General features: G+C 34.7%; 1 protein-coding gene across 8 annotated transcripts in view; it reads right to left on the bottom strand.

Moving 5' to 3' along the window:
• Positions 1-17,307: 17,307 nt before the first annotated feature.
• The window catches only part of SATB1 (SATB homeobox 1), a 114,577-nt gene continuing 112,850 nt past the window's right edge, over positions 17,308-19,034 (bottom strand). For 5 of the 8 annotated variants that reach the window (XM_034402157.3, XM_087892583.1, XM_060685754.2 and 2 more), the window contains one exon: positions 17,308-19,011. In XM_034402157.3, the coding sequence (XP_034258048.1) occupies positions 18,511-19,011 (501 nt within the window). In that variant the 3' untranslated portion in view covers positions 17,308-18,510. The remainder of the gene's footprint in view (positions 19,012-19,034) is intronic. The other 3 variants (XM_087892582.1, XM_034402158.3, XM_034402160.3) reach the window with 1 other exon arrangement.

Here is a 19,034-nt window from a genome sequence, read left to right as displayed (position 1 = left end):
TTTGAAACATATCTTGTATTACATTTGGTGCCATTTCCAGTTTTTCTTTTTCTTTTTCTTTTCCCATCATGCTATCTATTGTTTTTTGTTGTGAGGGGGTACGAGTCATTACTAATGTATTGGTTGTAGGTTTTTTTCCTGTCTGTTATGGTGGATGTTGTAGACATTTTCAATATTCATGTAAGCTTTCCAACCTTAACATTAATTATTAAGTTATTCCTTAGTATCTCTTTTCCCCTCCAAACACTGCTTATACACCGCACAGCTTATATATAGTTATTTTATATTATATTGCCAATTATCCCAATTGAGCAATTAATTCTTATTCACAGTATAAATCAATTTACTTATCAATCAAGATTTTAGTTTAATTTTCTTAATTTTCTAATTAGCAATCTTTTCAATTACCCCCTTTTTCAATCAGTCTATCTCAAACATACAGTCAACTCATTTGTTATTTTGTATAAAAATCAATCTTTCACTTTAACAATAATTCCTTATTTAACCACAATTATCTACTTATATATTTCTTTTAAATATTAAACTTATTAACTAATTAAACAGTTCAAAATTAATAATTCACTTCCCTCTTGTCTTAATTTTTATTTTCTTTGGTCTTCGTTGTCTTCTTGCTTTACCTCTCTCGATCAGTTCTTTCACAGTCATAAAAACGCGATCTGTGTCCATCTCAGTCTTTTTTTTTTTTACTTCTCCCAGTAATCGGATCTCTGCATTCAGTTTTCAAATCTTTTTTTTAAACTTAAGTTCTTATTGTCCAAACTTATTTGTAAATCCCAAGTCCGAAATCCAGACAGGTCTTCTGTATCCGTGAATTTCACCACTTAGTCCGGTATTTCAGTCTCTGCACTCAGTTTTCCAATGTTTTGGGGTTTGAGTCAGTTATAGTTCCCAGGTTCAAATGGCTTGTCTATATCCACAGAGTCCACAGGCTTCTCCCTTTGCTCAACTGTAAAAGTCCGCACTCACACTGCTTCGAGCACTATTTCTCCTTTTCTTATATTTGCTTAGTTATTCTATGGGTTCCTCTCTTCCGCGCTGTAGTTGTTTCCCCTTTTTTCCTTCTCCTCTTGTACCGCCGCTGTTGTAACTCACTTGTCTTCCTCTGATTCGATCGCACGTCTCCTGTTTACCGCCTCTATTGTAGGTGATCTATCTGACAGTCACTCGGATTTGCTTCCACTATTTGCTTCAATCTAGGCAGGCGCCATCACTCCTGTCTGCCGATAAGGCCGACTTCTTTTCCACCAATTTAAGAGGTTAATCGCTCGACCTCCCTGATGACAGCGCAACACCAGGGGGCTTCACGAGTTCCTCTTTCATTTCCCGATCCCTCCAAGTTCGGGAATGCCCTTAAAAAGCAATTAATGAGGAAATTTGGGTATCAGAGACGGAGCCTCCGTTTCCTCACCCATTCGTGATGACGTCACCCCTCCAGCCAGCATGCTTTGTAAATACTTATGAGCATATTCCAAAGACCTGTGCTTATTTAAAGAATTATGCATGCATATAATTTGATCATGACAATAATTGAATATCACATTACCATGGATTCTGAAGTTTTTAAAAATATTATACAACCTGTAATTTTTTGGGTAAATTTTTAAGGGATAGTTCCTCAATGCCATCAACTATGGCAGAGCTTCTAAAGTACTAGAAAATCTAGCCCATGTTGAACTGTATAGCATAGTTGAACATCAGCAGTTGACCACAAGAAATGTTTTATGACATTTTGTATTATGTCATCAAATACTTTATGCTAATTTTTATATCATAAAGTATTTTATAAAATTTGCCAAATTTCAATTTAACAGTAGACATGGTCCCAAATGTTGGCTACGTTCTGTAAGTTAGTCCATTTGAGGTATTTTGGTTGAAAAGATTTTATCCTACAGAGCACTGTTTCAATCAGTTAAATGTTATAGAAACAAGAGTTTTAATAATACACCATATCAGCAGGGTTGTAATTATTCAAGGTTTATGAATATAGTATATCAAATTTTGAAATAATTAAGATCTTTATTATTAATATTTTTATTGCTCAAAATAGTTGCAATTGCATGTAGCATGATCCAAAACATATTACAAAAGCAATCAATTTGAAAGCACCTTTGAAAATAATGTGGTAATTATAACAGCATAGATTAATCAAGAACAAATCTTGCCAGATAATTTGGCTCAGTTTTAAAAAAATCAGACAACTCTCTTAATAGATTATGGTAACACTGTAGATTTAATATGTATTTTAGCAATGTACTTGATAAAATACCCCACAATTTCCTGATTAGCTTGCTAGTTAAGTGTAACCTGGATGGCATGGCAATTCAATGGATAGAAACCTTATTCAAAAACTATATTTAAAGCTCCTATCAATGGGCTTTCATCAATTACAATGAAGTATCAAATGGAATTTGAGAAATTATAAAGTGAGATTGAGAGTTATCACAGATTCATCATATCTTTTCTGGACAACATACAGCTGAGAAACTCCCCTTTTAGTACTCCTGATATACGTGCAACTGTTTTTTTTTGGGGGGGGAGAATTAGAAATATATTAATCCTTTTACAACCAAGGTGTTTTCATTTAGTTATGACTAATGCTAAACCAGTTTAGCATTATAAATAAGTATATTTTGAACTAGGATCAGTGGTGGGTTGCTACTGGTTCGCCCCAGATCGGACGAACTGGTAGCGGTGGCGGGATGCTCCACCCACCCACCTGGATGTCTTTGCGCATGTGCAGAAGTGTCACATGTGCACACCCGCAAGCAAACCAGTAGCAAATGAAATTGAAACCCACTACTGATTAGGATTGATATTTTTACTCAATAGGAATGGTGTTTTTAAAGACTAGGTAGTTAAAAATATATTATCAATATATTATCAATATTTCTAGCTGTTGCTCCTGATCTTAGCAATTTTAGAAACAAAACTTATAACAGGAAGCCCTGTCAAGATAAACCACAGTTATGCCTTATAGATTTTTTTTAAAAAACCAAAATAATCAGAACAATTCCAAACAAAAGATTTCAGTTTCATCAGACTATTAAATATCAGTATCAGATTAAGCAGCTGTTTCTCTGCTTTGCTTTTAGAAATGAAAATGCTCTGCTTTGCAACGCTTATAAAAATAATTCTGAATATGAGTTTAAGATAATCAGAGCACGTCATTGTTTTACATGTTCCACGTGTACAGGGTAAACAATGGAAGGTGTGTTTGTGTGTTCCATCACACTACATCAAAGCATACTCATATTATCTTATCTACAAATGATACTTGGAATATTCTCATGCATTAGTTAATATATTTCACAACTGTTTTTAAATCCATCCCTTGAAAATCACCAGGTGTACAACCCTGGGGCAGAGAACAAGAATATTAAAAATGGGCAGAGCTATTTCCTAGTTTTACAAACCTTCTCTCCTCTCCTCTCCTCTCCTCTCCTCTCCCCCTCCCTCCCTCTCTGTATATATGTATTTGTGTGTATAATCAGCTTGAATCAATTGGTTGCACAATTGAAGCCTCTTAACTGAGGATTATGGACTCATGCTAGTCCAGTATGGATTAGTAGATATGTTTTTTTTTCCAACTTCCTAATCTAGGACTGAGAAAAAGGACTGGTTCAAAGACACCCATCTAGTTTTATGCTAAGGGAGGGCTAAAACCCACTATTTTTTTTAGAATAGAATAGAATAGAATAGAATAGAATAGAATAGAATAGAATAGAATAGAATAGAATAGAATTCTTTATTGGCCAAGTATGATTGGACACACAAAGAATTTGTCTTGGTGCATACGCTCTCAGTGTACATAAAAGAAAAGATACATTCATCAAGAATCATAAAATACAACACTTACTCATAGTCATAGGGAACAAAAAAGCAATTAAATCATATTAGGAAACAGTCAATATAAATTGTAAAGATACAAGCAACAAAGTTACAATCATATAGTCATAAGTGGGAGGAGATGGGTGATAGGAATGATGAGAAGATTAATAGTAATGCAGACTTAATAACTAGTTTGACAGTGTGGAGGGAATTATTTGTTTAGCAGCCTCTAGTCTAATTCTTTTAGCATATGAATGAAAGTGCCATATGAATGAAAATGTAGTTTATTTGCCTTCGTCGTCATCATCATCGTCATCATCATCATTTTAATACTGCAGCTGTATTAAACTTGGCACATGCATGGCACTGAATAGTTTCTTCATGAAATTCAAAGCTATTTGAGATCTAGGCCAGTAGCAGAGAAGGAGTGGCAAGAAAAGGGAATTGGAATAGATATATTTTACAGGCAGGTTAAAAATAAAATTTATTCCTTTAAATTGTTGCCAAGATTCATTTTTTTTTCTTTTCTAATTGTAGGTTTTATGGTGATAATGCAATCAGTGAAATTCTTACACATGTATAGTTTGGTATCATATGTTTGGATTTATTAGTATAATTTGTAATAATAATCTTTATTGCTATGGTCACTGACCAGCAATTTGTACAATTAATATAAAAAGTTCAAATTAAGGTTCAAATTAAAAAAGACAAAAGTTTTAAAAACCAGGAATACTAAAAGAAAGGGTTCACTGTAATGCTGTAAATGAAAATAGAACACTAATAAAAACTACTAATAAAAAGAAGCTCTAAATATTAAAAACTAATAGCAGGGCCATAAAATTACTTCATGAATAAAGTATTAAAAAGCCTGCTTACTAAGCATTAAGCTTCGTAGAAAGTGTATATGTTTGTGCATGTGTACACACGTAAACATTTGGGAACAGTGACTGATTTGGGATTCATCCAACTGGAGAGCTATGCTAGATAGCTGCTGGTGGAGTGAAACTCTGGTTCTTGATAAACACATGGCCAAGAGGGCTTTTTTTTGAAGAGTGCTAACTTTGAAACACCACAAGGGACTCTAAACCATATAATATTTAAGGGCTTTAAGTTATTCTAAGCACATACCTGAGAGCTCTATAATATCTGAGAGAATGATTCAACATTAAAGAATCCATCTCTCTCTTTCTCTCTCATCTATCTATCTATCTATCTATCTATCTATCTATCTATCTATCTATCTATCTATCTATCTATCATCTCTCTCTCTCTCTCTTCCCTTCCCTCTCTCCCTCCCTTCCTCTCTCTATCTCTCCTATCTGTATCTGTATCTGTATCTGTATCTGTATCTGTATCTGTATCTGTATCTCTATCTCTATCTCTATCTCTATCTCTATCTCTATCTCTATCTCTATCTCTATCTCTTGCCACGTACTTTGTTCCGCATAATCCTGGGTGGCTGACAACAATGGTGAAATCCCAAGCAATAAGACAAAACAAAATGGAAATCAAGAAAAGCCAGGCACCCAATCCCTCATGTACAACTATTCATCAATGCAATATCCAACTTTTATAACCAGTAGGAGGTTGCTGTTTTATTTAGGTTGAAAACAATATACACTATATCCTTAGCCTGAGTTAGAAAGAGATTAACTGCTTTGTCAACATTTTCTTGTATTATGAAGTTTGAGGGGGTTGGAATTGGTTTTGGCTAAAGTGATGACCATTCAATTGAATTACAATCATCAATCATCTCGAGATTGACTCTGGATAGTACACAAGAAAACAAAACAAAACAAAAAGTAAAAATGCAATGTAAATAGAGTTATAAGAAGAAATAAAATCAATGGCTGAGTATTGAGAAGGAGTGAAAAATGCAACCTTTTCTCTCACCTTTCTGGATTAAAATATCTGCAAAGTGTTAGATGCTACTAGTATATCTAAATTGTGTAACTGTATTTTTGTGCAGCATTCTAATTAGATAAAGTAATCCCTAATGTATAGGGAAATGAAGTAATTTCTACTAGATTCTTTCCCAAGGAATGAATTAAAGGTTGATTTGAAATCAATGAATGTGATATATAGGGAGTGGTAATAAGCATGTCTGCATCTCTTTGCTAAAAAGTGTAATATTCTGTTAACATTTTAGCCAATCATTGACTTGCTTTCTTTAAAGCCTGCTTATTTATCAACTAGAAATTTTTCATGATGTGGCCAGTCTGGAAATTCATAAAACAAAGTGTGCATATAATTTATTGGAAATGCTTAGGAGACTAATCAGATGGCAATTAGAGGGATCCATGCTCCACCTTCCTTGAAAACTGGGACAATGATAGAATAGTTCCAATATTTAGGGATTTAGAATGTGTTATTAATCTGTGTAAACAGATAAAACAAAGTGGTAGCCCAGCAATCAAAGTTACTTTTTGAAAGTTCAGCAGCTATCAGATTACTGTTGGGGCCTTTAATTCAATTGACATTAATTCAATCTTTATATTATAAGTTCGACTCCGGCCTAGTTTACAGCTTTAATAGAGCAGAGCTTAGCCCAAACTGATATAGAAAGATTACAGGTTCAGAGTGATTTTTGCTTTGAAATGGTACTTCTTTTTAAATAAAACAATACAAAGAAAAAGGCTATATTGACAGTGAGTTAATGAGTAGATGCTGAAGAAAGAAGCTTTAAAAATGTGGAGAAAAGTTTGTGCCAACTCTTGGTGTTGTATACAAATATTTCTATTCAGCACCAGAAGACTTTTGAATTAAAATGAGGTAGAGTGCTTGATTATGATCAAGTATATAGATGTAGTAGTACACCAAAAACCTGATGGAGTAGAGGGAATAGTTATTTCTTATTACTAACTCTACCGAAAGGGATAGTTTACGTGGGAGAGAAGCTGTTCTTTATGTTAAAAACAATATAAAGACAATAGTATACTGGCAAATGTTGGAAGACTGGATTTTTCCAATGAACTGTAATGGGTAGTAATATCAGGCCACAAGGGTAAATTAGATTTAGGAATATGCTATCACTATTGGATCAAAAAGCTAGGTGGATCTTTAGATAGTGAAAGAAATGACAGAGGAACATAAAGGCGTAGCTGTTTTAATAAGAAGTTATTTCAGTTATTATGGGTTCATTCTGATTGGGTTAAGACAAAACAATTAATACCAAATAGTCTAAATGACTATCTCTTAGAACAATCTGTCTTCAGGACAATCAGAAGGGAGGTAACTCTAGATTTAATCCTAGAAGATATTGTGTTCTAGACTGAGAGGCAAATGTTGTGGACTAATACTATATTTTGCATACTTGTCAATGAAAAATTGTGACACGAGTGTTTTCAGGATTGCTGTGGCTACTTGATCAGTCACAAACAGTATGGTTTCAATCAAGCCATCTCCTGTTTGCAATTACCTGCAAGCCTTCCCCGCCCTAGTTAATTGCAGGTTAACTCCCCGTATAACCAAGGACCTTTTCGCTTGCTACTTGGGCCTAAATGCTGTTTAGGCCTAGATGCAGAGCTCCTGCTGGAAGTTGGATGCAGAGCTCAGTGCAACGTTACAGAAGGGAGGAGAACACAGATAAGGACTTCAGACGCTGTTGCAGAGATACTCCTACGGATGCTTGCCTTTTGCTGTTTTGAAGCACGCAAGCCATCATCAGAACTGCTGCTGCTGGACATTCTTCCTCCCACAAGCTTCAAGCTATGTTTACTGATTGAAATTGTTTTTTCTTCAGGTGACTTTTTTAGCTGTGAAGTTTATGCTGCTGCCCTTCTACTACCTCGATGATGTATCGACACCGAAGCTGCTTATTGTCATGTTAACCTTTTTGTCTTGTGAACTGTTTCGGTATTGTGGAAAGGAATCTAGGGAGATAGCTTGGCTTCACATAAACAAGATAAGACTTTGTTACTAATGTGCTTTTTTAAAGACATAGTGCTTTTTAAATGTTTTAAAGTAAATTATATTTTTACACAAGACGCCTCTGTCAGATTTATTTCAGTCCTTTCAGTCCAGTCATGAGCTGGTTCACGGTCCGGGGTACCCCTCAACCCCACTTTCATAACAAATTGTCAGTTGGATTTGATACAGTAAGTGGAAGTAATAAAAGAAGATATTCTATGATATCTTGAGGATTTATTTATTTATTTATTTATTTATTTCGTCATGTATTTTATGACAGATATAAGTGTAAACATAGTTATAGATACATGAAAACGATACGAATAAAAGAAAACATTAGGACAGGGATGGTAGGCACGCTGGTGCACTTATGCACGCTTCTTATAGGCCTCTTAGGAATGGGCCGAGGTCTACAGTAGACAGTCTAAAGTTAAAGTTTTGGGGATTTGGGGAAGAAACCATAGAGTCAGATAGTATATTCCAGGCATTGACAACTCTGTTACTGAAGCGAATTTTCTGCAGTCTAGTTTGGATCAGTTTACCATGAGTTTGTATCTATTGTGTGCTCTTGTATTGTTTTGGTTGAAGCTGAAGTATTCATTGGCTGGTAGGACATTGTAGCAGATGATTTTATGTACTCTGCTTAGGTCAGACCAGAGACGGTGAAGTTTTAAGTTGTCTAAGCCCAAAATTTTGAGTCTGGTGGCATAAGGTATTTTGTTACGAGCAGAGGAGTGGAGGACTCTTCTTGTGAAATATCTCTGGACTCGTTCGATTGTATTAATGTCCAATATGCAGTGCGGGTTCCAGACAGATGAGCTGTATTCAATAATTGGTCTGGCAAAAGTTTTGTATGCCCTAGTTTGCAGTTCAATATTACCGGAGAAGAAACTACGCAAGATTAGGTTAACAACTCTTAATGCCTTTTTAGCAATGCTGTTACAGTGAGCTCTGGCACTTAGGTCATTTGAGATGAGTACTCCAAGATCTTTGACAGACTGAGGATCGTCTGTTAGGTCGTATCCATCCAGCTTGTATTTTGTGTTCTGATTTTTTTTGCCAATAGGTAAGACAGAGCATTTGTTGGTTGAGATTTGTAGTTGCCAATTATTTGACCATTCTGACACATAGTCGTGGTCTTTTTGTAGAGTAGCAGCATTGTCAGTGGTGTTGAATAGTTTTACATCATCCACAAAGAGAATGCAGTTGCTTATAATATGATTGCAAAGGTCATTTATATAAAGTATAAAGAGTGTGGGTCCTAAAACGCTGCTTTGGGGGACACATTTGTTAACAGGTGCAAGGTTAGATAAGGCATTCCCTATTTTGACTACTTGCTGCCTGTTTGATAGGAATGCAGCTATCCACTTATGAAGGAATCCGGAAATGCCATAAGATTTTAGTTTTAGAAGTAGCTTGTTGTGTACCACTGAATCGAAGGGTTTACAGAAGTCTGTATAAATTGCATCTATTGATTTACCCTGGTCGAGTTTTGAAGTCCATATGTTTTTGCAGTGTAATAGTTGCAGATTGCAGGACAATTTTTTTCTAAAAAATTGAAAAAAAATTTTCAAATTGCTTATTAGAGAGGAAGTTGTTAGTCTCTAAGTAGAGGGTAATGGATTGGTTTATGATTGAATCCATGACTTTGCAGGTGACACAACATAATGAGATTGGTCTGTATTTATCAACTAGGCTGGCAGGGTCACCCTTTTTGAAGATAGGGATGACCATGGGTAGTGACATAAATTAGGTAAGGAACTGATTCTGAAAGATATTTCGTACATTATGCTAAGTGGTTCTGCTATGGTGGTTGAGAGCTTCTTTAGGAAGTAGGCACATAATCCATCAGGGCCAATTGATAAAGATGGTTTTAGCTTGCTTAGTGCCTTTTCAACGGCATCTTCTGTGAAATCAACATGTAGTAGATTGTTGTGAGTAGTTGTGGTACGATTGGGAAATGAGGGGCATGAGCCATTGCTGTTTACAAAGATTGAACTTGGCCTTAACGGTTTTATCATTACAGTCTTTCCCATTTGGCCTTTTTAGTGGTGGGATGGATCTTGAGTATTTAAGTTTGTTGTTTACGAAATTGTAGAAGGCCCAGGTGGATTTAGTGCATATTAGATTTTCCACTTGTTTGCTGTGATAACTGATGCATTCTGTCTTTATCTGTCGGTGTACAGTTTTGTAGCAACTTTTGAAGTTAGGTACATAGCCAGTTTTATTTTTGCACCAAAGAGTGGTTTTTTTCTGTCTGAAGCTTCCTTATTGTTATGGGTAATTTATTTTTCCTGGTTTTGGGGGCTATTGGTATGTATAGCTTGATGATTCTTTTGACTTCTTGCAAAAAAAATGTTATAATGGTCTTCGGCAGTGATACAGCCATTGAATAGAGTTTGCCAATCAAGAGATGAAAGGTCATCAGTTATGAGATCATAGTTAGCTTTTCTAAAGTTATACTTTGGGATTCCGTCATTATGATTGTCTATGTGAGGATGTAAGTTGAGATAAAAGTTTATCATGCTATGGTCACTGTTGGAAAAGGGTTCTTTTATTTGTAGTCCATAAATTGAATTTAAACTGTTGCAGAAAATGAGATCAAGGCAATTGTTGAGTCTAGTGTTATTAATTACTAGTTGATCTAGTCCCAGATTAGTTACAGCATTGTACAGGGTTGCATATATGGGTTCAGTTGTACATTCATTTAGGGTCCAATTAATAAGAGGTAGATTTAGGTCACCAATTAAGATAAGAGGGTGTGGGCAGGAGGTTCCCCATGTTAGTAGTGATTAGTTTGTTCGCATGTACAAAGTCGTAATCAGGGGTTCTGTAACAGACTATGAAGCAAATTGTGGTGTTTAGGGAAAGGTCGCATATGATGGCCTCAGGAAGAGCTAACTCCTGTTTTTATTTTTTTTAATTACCTTTTTTATTTATTTTTTAATTACCTAGCAATAGCTTGATACACTCATCTGAGAGTTCTTAAACAACTTCAATATAACTGGCTTCAACTGCTAGATGACCTGTCAACCCCACTAGGTAAATTAGACTAGGAAATTTAGCCTTCACCTTCTCCTTCAATTTTAGTACATGTAAATATTCAATGTGGATAAACAGGCTTTTACTGGAAGAAAATGCCGGACAGTTTACCAGCAAAAAGAAAATAATGATGCCAGGCTTCAAAGCTACAAAGGATAGGCTAACTGTGATTCCAGTGTAAGATTGAAAGATATGGAGAGTCCTGGCCCTTAGAATGTCCAAGAGTCAGGCACTGACATTGATATCATCATTGTCATCATCATCATCATCAAAATTTGAGTCATCCTTCTCATCTTTGGAAACTATTTTTTACTATTTCATCCTGGAAATGGAGAGGTGAAAAAGCATCAATTCCAAGATTCTAGTCATGTTGCACAATACTCAAGATCACCCAATTTATCTCGACAACTTCTATCCAAATATGAAGACTATGTATTTGCTTTTGAATAACATCCCCTCCCCCCTACCAATCTTGGAAATTTCAGTATATATGTGGGCTTGCAATTATATTCTTTCCAGTAACTAAGAAATGCTTTACAAGATAGAAGGTACAATTTTTCTTTTTGAAGATTGGGCAAGGAGTTAGATGTTAAGTACTGGCAACTTAGAGAGGTCAATTATATCACATAAATGTCACATATGTGGTCATATATTTTTTTCTTTGCATATTATTCCATTTTTATGTTTAACATACATTTAATCAACACATCAGTGAGTTGGTTCTTCTGATCATAACAGAATTTGTAATTAAATATTTATTTATTTATTTTTATGCCACCTTTATTATTGTTTATAAATAATTCAAGGTGGAAAATATAACTAATACTTTTTTTTCTTCCTATTTTCCTCACAACAACAACCCTGTGAAATGGGTTGGTTGATACAGAATGATTGGCCCAAATTTTTTCATGACTAAGACAGGACTAGAACTAATGGTCTCCTGATTCCTAGACCAGTACCTTAAGCATTAGAGTAAATTGTTTATGTTATCAAACTCGTAAACCATTCCCTAATATATATGTGAAATCTAACAGATTTCTGAACTTGATTCTGAACTTAATAATTCACTAGACACCTGTGGACATTGAGTTATTCTTTTAGAGTTATTTTCTTACTTAAAGAGAGAAGCAGAAGAACCAAGGATGAGCAAAAATGCAGAGGGAGTGGGAGTGATTTCTGACTTCCTACCAGCTTCCTCGTTAAGCTTCTCTGTGAAAATCTTGCACAGAGAAAATCTTCCTTACTTCCATCTCCAGAAACAGTTATATCAAGTTGGAAAATTGTGGAATAGAATGTCAAATAAAAAGAGATTAGATCCTTTTTTCCATGGTAAATTGACTTTATGAGTAATACAACATTAAAAATTGAGGGGGGGGAATGTGATATGGAAAAATGGGATGAAAGCAGGGATATTGACTTTTGACTAGGTCAATAGTCAATCTGATAGATGATGAGAATCAATTTTAAACATATACTGTGCTGAGAGAAAATATCATCTATCAGAGATAACATGGCTTATGGCCGGGGTATCTATGAGACTGCCTTCTGCCACCAATAGCCACCCACCGGCCAGTACACTCACACAGAGAGGGCCTCCTCAGGGTGCCGTCCGCCAGACAATGTCGACTGGTGAACCCCAGGGGGACAGCCTTCTCTGTGGCGGCGCCCGCCCTCTGGAACAACCTTCCCCCAGAGATACGCACAATACCAGACCTCCGGACTTTTCGTCAGGCCCTGAAAACTTATTTATTTCACTTAGCCGGGCTGGCTTGATCCCACTGTTTCGGTTAAATTGAATTGATTTTAATTGGGTTGTTTTAAATTGTGGCCAAAAATATTTAATTATTTTTTAAACTGTTTTTAAATTTTGTATGTTCTGTTTTATTCTGGCTGTACACTGCCCTGAGTCCTGCTGGAGAAGGGCGGTATACAAATTAAAATAAATAAATAAATAAATAAATAAATAAATAAATAAATAAATAAATAAATAACTCAATGGTATTATTTACAGCTACAGTATGTTAACAATATTGTCTGGACCAGCAGTGATTTCAGCTTCCGAGATAACTGAGATACCAGAACAATGTGTTTAAATCTTTTAAACTTAAAAAAAACCTTAGTTTTTATAGATATTTATTACCAAGAAATCTAATTGATATGCAGATGTTAAGAGATAATTGATATGCAGATGTTAAGGAGCTTGGTAGCACAGCAGACTAAAGCACTGCAGCAATTGCAGACTAAAGCACTAAAGCAATTGCAGGCATCAGCTGCCTGCAATTACTGCAAGTTCAAATCTCACCAGGCTCAAGGTTGACTCAGCCTTCCATCCTTTCTAAGGTAGGTAAAATGAGGACCCAGATTGTGGGGGCAATAAGCTGACTTTGTATAAATATACAAAAGTATGAAGGCTATTGCTTAACACATTGTAAACCGCCCTGAGTCTTCGGAGAAGGGCGGCATATAAATCAATTTTTTTAAAAAAAGAGATAAGTGGTATAAATAATTAGAGGTTCCTAGGCAATGGGAGAGTTTTAACTTCTATAGCAAGATGTCAATAAATCTTAAATTGCAACTTATACAACAAAAAATAATATTTAGAATTCTTTGGATTTCATAATATCTATATAGAAAAGGATTGTTTAGGACAGCATTTTGTTGGATTTGTAAGAAGGACAATGCTTCTTTAAAACACATGCTTTTATCATGTCCTATACCTACTAAGTTTGGGGAGAATGTGGTAGAGTATGTGAATGTGTATGCAACAAAACCTTTAATTTTCAGAAGATAATATTTTTCCTGAATTACATTCCTATTACATGGAATTTGACAACTGGACAATGTAAATTAATTGTTTATGCACTTGTTATAGTTAAAAGAATGATATTCCCATGCTGGAATGTTAAATCTAGGGTCCCATTTACTTAATGAATTGCAGACCTGATTACACTTGTTACTTATGAATGGAGTCCCTATAGCAGTGGACTTTGCATAGATAAATAATGAAATATGAGAGTCATTTATACAAAATACAGGTTAAACAAAGCATGATAGAAAGTGTAATACACATACATTCATATGCTTGTATAATGTTTATATTAGGTAATTATATAGAGAACTATAACTGTTTACTATAACACCATATTATAGTTTATTCTTTTCTGTTCAATTTTTTCACTTTTTAAAGCACTTCTTGTGTATATTTAATATATGTTTATGTTTTGTTCCTTTTGATTTTTTTCCTGTTATTATTTTAAAAGCAATAAAAATGATTAAAAAAACACTTGGGAATTTTGTCCAGCTAAGAAATTGGTTAGAATTTAAACTTACAGCATTTCACAAAGAAAGTCCAAATTTTGCATTAAGTAATTGCATTTTCTTTTTGATTAATTTTTTCTTATCACCTTTTGGTAAACTATTTCTTTAACTAAGGACATTTTTTAGAAAACTTTTTAGAGCTGTAAGGTTAGAGGTAGGGGAGTCAAGAACATATTTGGATTCCAGCCATTGGACAATATTCCGAAGATATATCTAACATAATACAACCCTTTGAAATAACACATGATAGAAGGCCAAAAGTTAGACCTACTTGTATTATGTCAAAATTAAATCAGTAATAATTTAAAGATTTAACATTTGTACTGACAATGTGTTTATATCTATGTCACTGCTACGTTAATTGTTGAAAAACTGGATCAAACAGTACAGTGTAGAAAGAGAAGTCTTGCCTTGCAAGCAGTGGTGGGCTGTTGCCGGTTCAGACCAATTCGGGAGAACCAGTAGTACCGATGATCCCCCCACCCTATCCTGTCCTATATTTCCTTTTTTCTGGCTCATCTGATTCACGTGGCATAGTTGATTTCCGCCCCTCTGCTATTCTATTTACCAGGGCTGCCTTAGAAAATAAGCAGCTGAGCTTTAAATTGCTGTATTTTGAATGCAAGTGCGTTAGGTGCCTGCAAAGCTCACGTGCTCGTGCAAAGTGCGCCCTCACAGAACCGATTGTTAAACTGGTTGCAGTCCACCACTGCCTGCAAGCCTTCAAGACATAACATTTCTGTTCTTGGGGGTTGGGCTTGTCAACCAGTAATTGACGTGCTATGCAACATTTTCTACCAATCACAATTGGCTAAGTTGTCATCTGTCTCCCCGTCCCCTCCAAATTATTTAAAGTTGGAGTTCTCTCATCAGGGAGGTCATAGCCTAGTTACATATATGAGAAAGAAATATGAACTGAAATTTATCTGTTTTGTAGAGAATGGATCTGCCTTCTCAGTATTAAACACATAATTTTATTTTATTGTTCAATGCAACCTTTGTTTTACCTTAAATGCATTGCTTCTCCAGTAAATCATAAAAACAGTCACTAAATAGTAATACATGAGACCTCCAAGCAATTTATATAGGAGCACAGCACTGATGGCTAGTTTTCAACCAGCTGCTTTTTTTTTCTCTTTCTAGTCATAGAACATTTCCTTCAGGCTTAAAGCAACTTGTAGAATACATACCCCTTCCCACATGTTGTAATGGTTCCTAGCATCCAGCCCCACAAACTATAATGTTAAAATTTCATGGCAAATTATTGATCATTAGTGGCACAAAGTGGAGGAAGTAAGTACAGGTAGACTTTAACTTATGAGTGCTTGTTTAGTGATCATTTAAAATTAAAATGGACTTTTAAAAAGCTACTTATGACTTATCTTCACAGTTAGAACTGCTACCCCAACCCCCATGACAATGTGATTTCATTTCAGGCACTTGGCAACTGGCGTGCATAATTGTTCTAGAGATATGATAAATCTTTTGAAGTAAAAAAAAAAATCTGTCCAAATGTTTAGATCTGAAAATAAAACAAAACATGAAAAAACCTTTGTCACTTCAAGAATAATTCTTTCAAATGTTCCAGTTGTTTAAAGCTTTGGGATTGGATTGACTTGTGGGTTGCAGAAATAATGGGAACTCTAGACAAGCTTGTGCTTAATTTTTCACCCTAGGAGAGTGTATGATAAAATGGAATGGAAATCCATGCAAACAGTCAAGTGGCATAAAATTAGCTAAACAAATAATTGTTTAGACACTTGTGATTTTGAGATTTTTTCCAACAAATCACTCAAGACATTTTGATTTTTGTTGCCTTAAAATGCAACTGAATAGAAATGCTGACAAAGCGTTATAAGTGGGGCATTTTAATTCAAATAAGCAGCAAGACATTTAGTAGGTGAATTGTGCTCCCATTCCTACTTCTTATTTATAGATATATGTGAAACTAATTCCTAAAAACAACTACAACCAGGCTTTCCATTTTTCTTACTTACCAGCTTTTTCTTCATAGACTTAATTAAACCTCCTAATTGCCACAGTCAAGTTGCCAAAAATACATGCAACTGTTTTTTCTTGTTTTATGATTTGTCCTATATTCCAGTGTCAAACTGATTTATCTTTTTGTTTGGCAAAAGAAGCCAATTTAAAATCATAAGCTATGAGCTGGTTTGAACAAACCATGGTTAAGACGAAACACAGTTTTAAATCTGGATGACACATTACACTCTGGTTCATCTAAAGCATATAGAAGTTTGCCATTTCTGTTTTAGCTGTACTGGTAAGCCAAAAATGGGGAAATATATTAATATATTTTGTGTTGTTTATTTTTGTAACACTATGTTAGTTCTCCACAATCTAATGCTCAAGCATTTGGATTTGTTGGCCATACATTGTAGGAGTTGTAATCCAATGCTACTGGCTAATTGGAAATAAGTTTCAACAGAACGCGAAACTGCTTCTCTTTGCATAAAACATTACATAGTCCAAAAACGTAACTTCTTCAAAAATTATTATAGTCATAATCATGAGCCTTGAAGTATAATTGCTTTAAACTTCCATTTAAATGTTTAAATGGAATTTATGAAGACTTAATATGCTTTTATTTTTAAAGCAATATATTCCTTAGTACTCTTTTGCATCATCACATCAGCTCCTACAAGCCTGAACATGTAGTCCATATGAAATCAAAACCCTATAATTTTTTATCAACATCATTATTAATGCTATTAAATAAAATCTTACCTAGCAAAGGACTATATATCCTTCCTCTTTTGTTTGTGCCTCCTAATGGTTATCTTAAAATGTGTATATGTTAGTGTAAGAAATGGTGTTATCATAAATTCAAATATTGTAAAACAAAACCAGCTGCATTCATTATAAGTGCATTACTGCCAGGAACTGTAAATATGTTTTTGCCTGATAGCCTTTTGACTCAATAATATCTTGCTATCTTTGTCCGCCAGGCAACTTTTAAAATCAAGTCGAGACAGGTTATGATTTTTACAGTAAAACTAAATTTCTGAACAGCATCTTTTGAGTTTTGTAGTTTGGGATAATTTAAAATCCAGAATATAAATTGTTGCTAAGGTGATTGAAAATGATATTTCAAGATAATTAATAAAAAGTCCAACACACTTTTTGGTGTTGTTTCTGTAAGATACACAAATGCACACAAACCCTATCACATCATACCATACAAACAATTTTAATTGTGTAGTTACAGTCAATAACCACTCCTAGTCAGAACATTTTTGCATAAAGAAAATTGTGATACACTTATAAAAACAGCCAGCTGTAACAAAATAACTGGTGTTTTCATAGCAATAAACTCATAAAAAAGAAATACACCTTTATACAGAAAATTTATACAGCTGTAGCTTTAAAATTGATTGTAAACCAAAGGAAGACACATTGCAAACATCAATTATTTTCACATTAATTGCATAAGTTTCTAAGGTGATCTATTAGTTTGATTTACCTAAGCTTATTTGCATGATAGTAAAAATTGCATACAACAATAAGAGTGAAGCTTATAGTATGAATTGCTTGGATAACATAGAGCACTTTTTATAGGCAACTGTGTAAAGCACATTTTTTCTATTTAAAACTTTTAAGACACTTTGTTTTACTGCCCATCAAAATACACTTATAAATAGAAAAAAAACCCAATATGGTAACAAGAGAAGCAATATTACATTTAACGGAAACTTCTAAAATTAATTACAACATGATATTTAAAGATCTACAAATAAATAATGGGAAAAACCATGATTCACATTTTGTTTTCAAAAATTCGTATAACAAATGAAAATGAAAAAGATACAGTGACTTCTTACTTTTGAAAAAAAATCTGAGTTACGGCAGTGCCATATAATACAAGGCATTTGTTGGCATATGTTAACTTTAAACTGCATCTCACAGTCTATAGTTCTTTTGTAACATACAATAGAGCAAGAGTAACTAACTCTTCTTTTATCTTTTACTTAAATAAATGTTAAGCTTTCATAGATCAAGTGTGGAGTGTTAACAATAACTGGGAAAAAATAAAAACAATAAGTCACAAAGTAATGCTTGTCTGAAAGCTCTAGAATAATAACAACAATAAGAAGAAAAACAACCCACAGATATCATGCTTATTGGATACATGTTGATGTACCCAGTGAACACAAATTAATATGAAACAATCTTCAATGCTTCATTTCTATCGCTGAAGCAGTTTGTAAAATATCTAGTGCAGTCTGTATTATCCTTAATTTTTTTTTCAACTTTTGTGCAAGTTTTGGAAGATTCATAGGCCAAACAATGAATAAAGAGGTTGATGACAGTATACAGGATGGATTTTTCTTTTTATTAGTAAGCAGTGATGCTGTTGAATAAATACTATTTTTTTCAGTCTTTCAACACAGTGTTACAGTCAGTGTTCCCTTCTACTGATAACTCATCTTCTAATTTAACTGAAAAAAGTGTGTTCGTGCTTTTGTCTTGGACACCCTCTTCCAAATCCTTAAGTAACTCATCTTCTTTATATTCTGCCACATCTACTTCTAAGCCTGAGTTATCTTTCAGCTTCCCATGGTGTTTGACGTAGTATCGCTGGTTCTGAAAGAACTTGATAATGGTGTATTTCGGTAGGTCGAGCTGGGCTGACAGAGTTTGGATTGCTTCTTCATCTGGATACAGGCCTACATCTTGAATAAAACTCTGAAGAATGCCCAGAGCTTCTACAGAAATTTTTGTTCGTGGGCGACTCTTCTGACGATTTTCATCCTCAGATTCAGCTGGTGATGCTACTGTTGGCTGCCTTGGGGGTAATCTGGGACCTGGGGGTGGGGGCTGCTGCTGCTGCTGAGGCTGCTGCTGGGGTGGCTGTTGCTGGGACTGCTGCTGCTGCTAGACAATGAAAGAAAAAGTTA

This window comes from Pantherophis guttatus, chromosome 4 (assembly GCF_059756535.1).
Source record: "Pantherophis guttatus breed Tessera chromosome 4, ASM5975653v1, whole genome shotgun sequence".
NCBI lineage: Eukaryota > Metazoa > Chordata > Lepidosauria > Squamata > Colubridae > Pantherophis > Pantherophis guttatus.
Note: the sequence above shows the minus strand (reverse complement) of the source record. Positions and strands in the feature narration are given on the sequence as shown.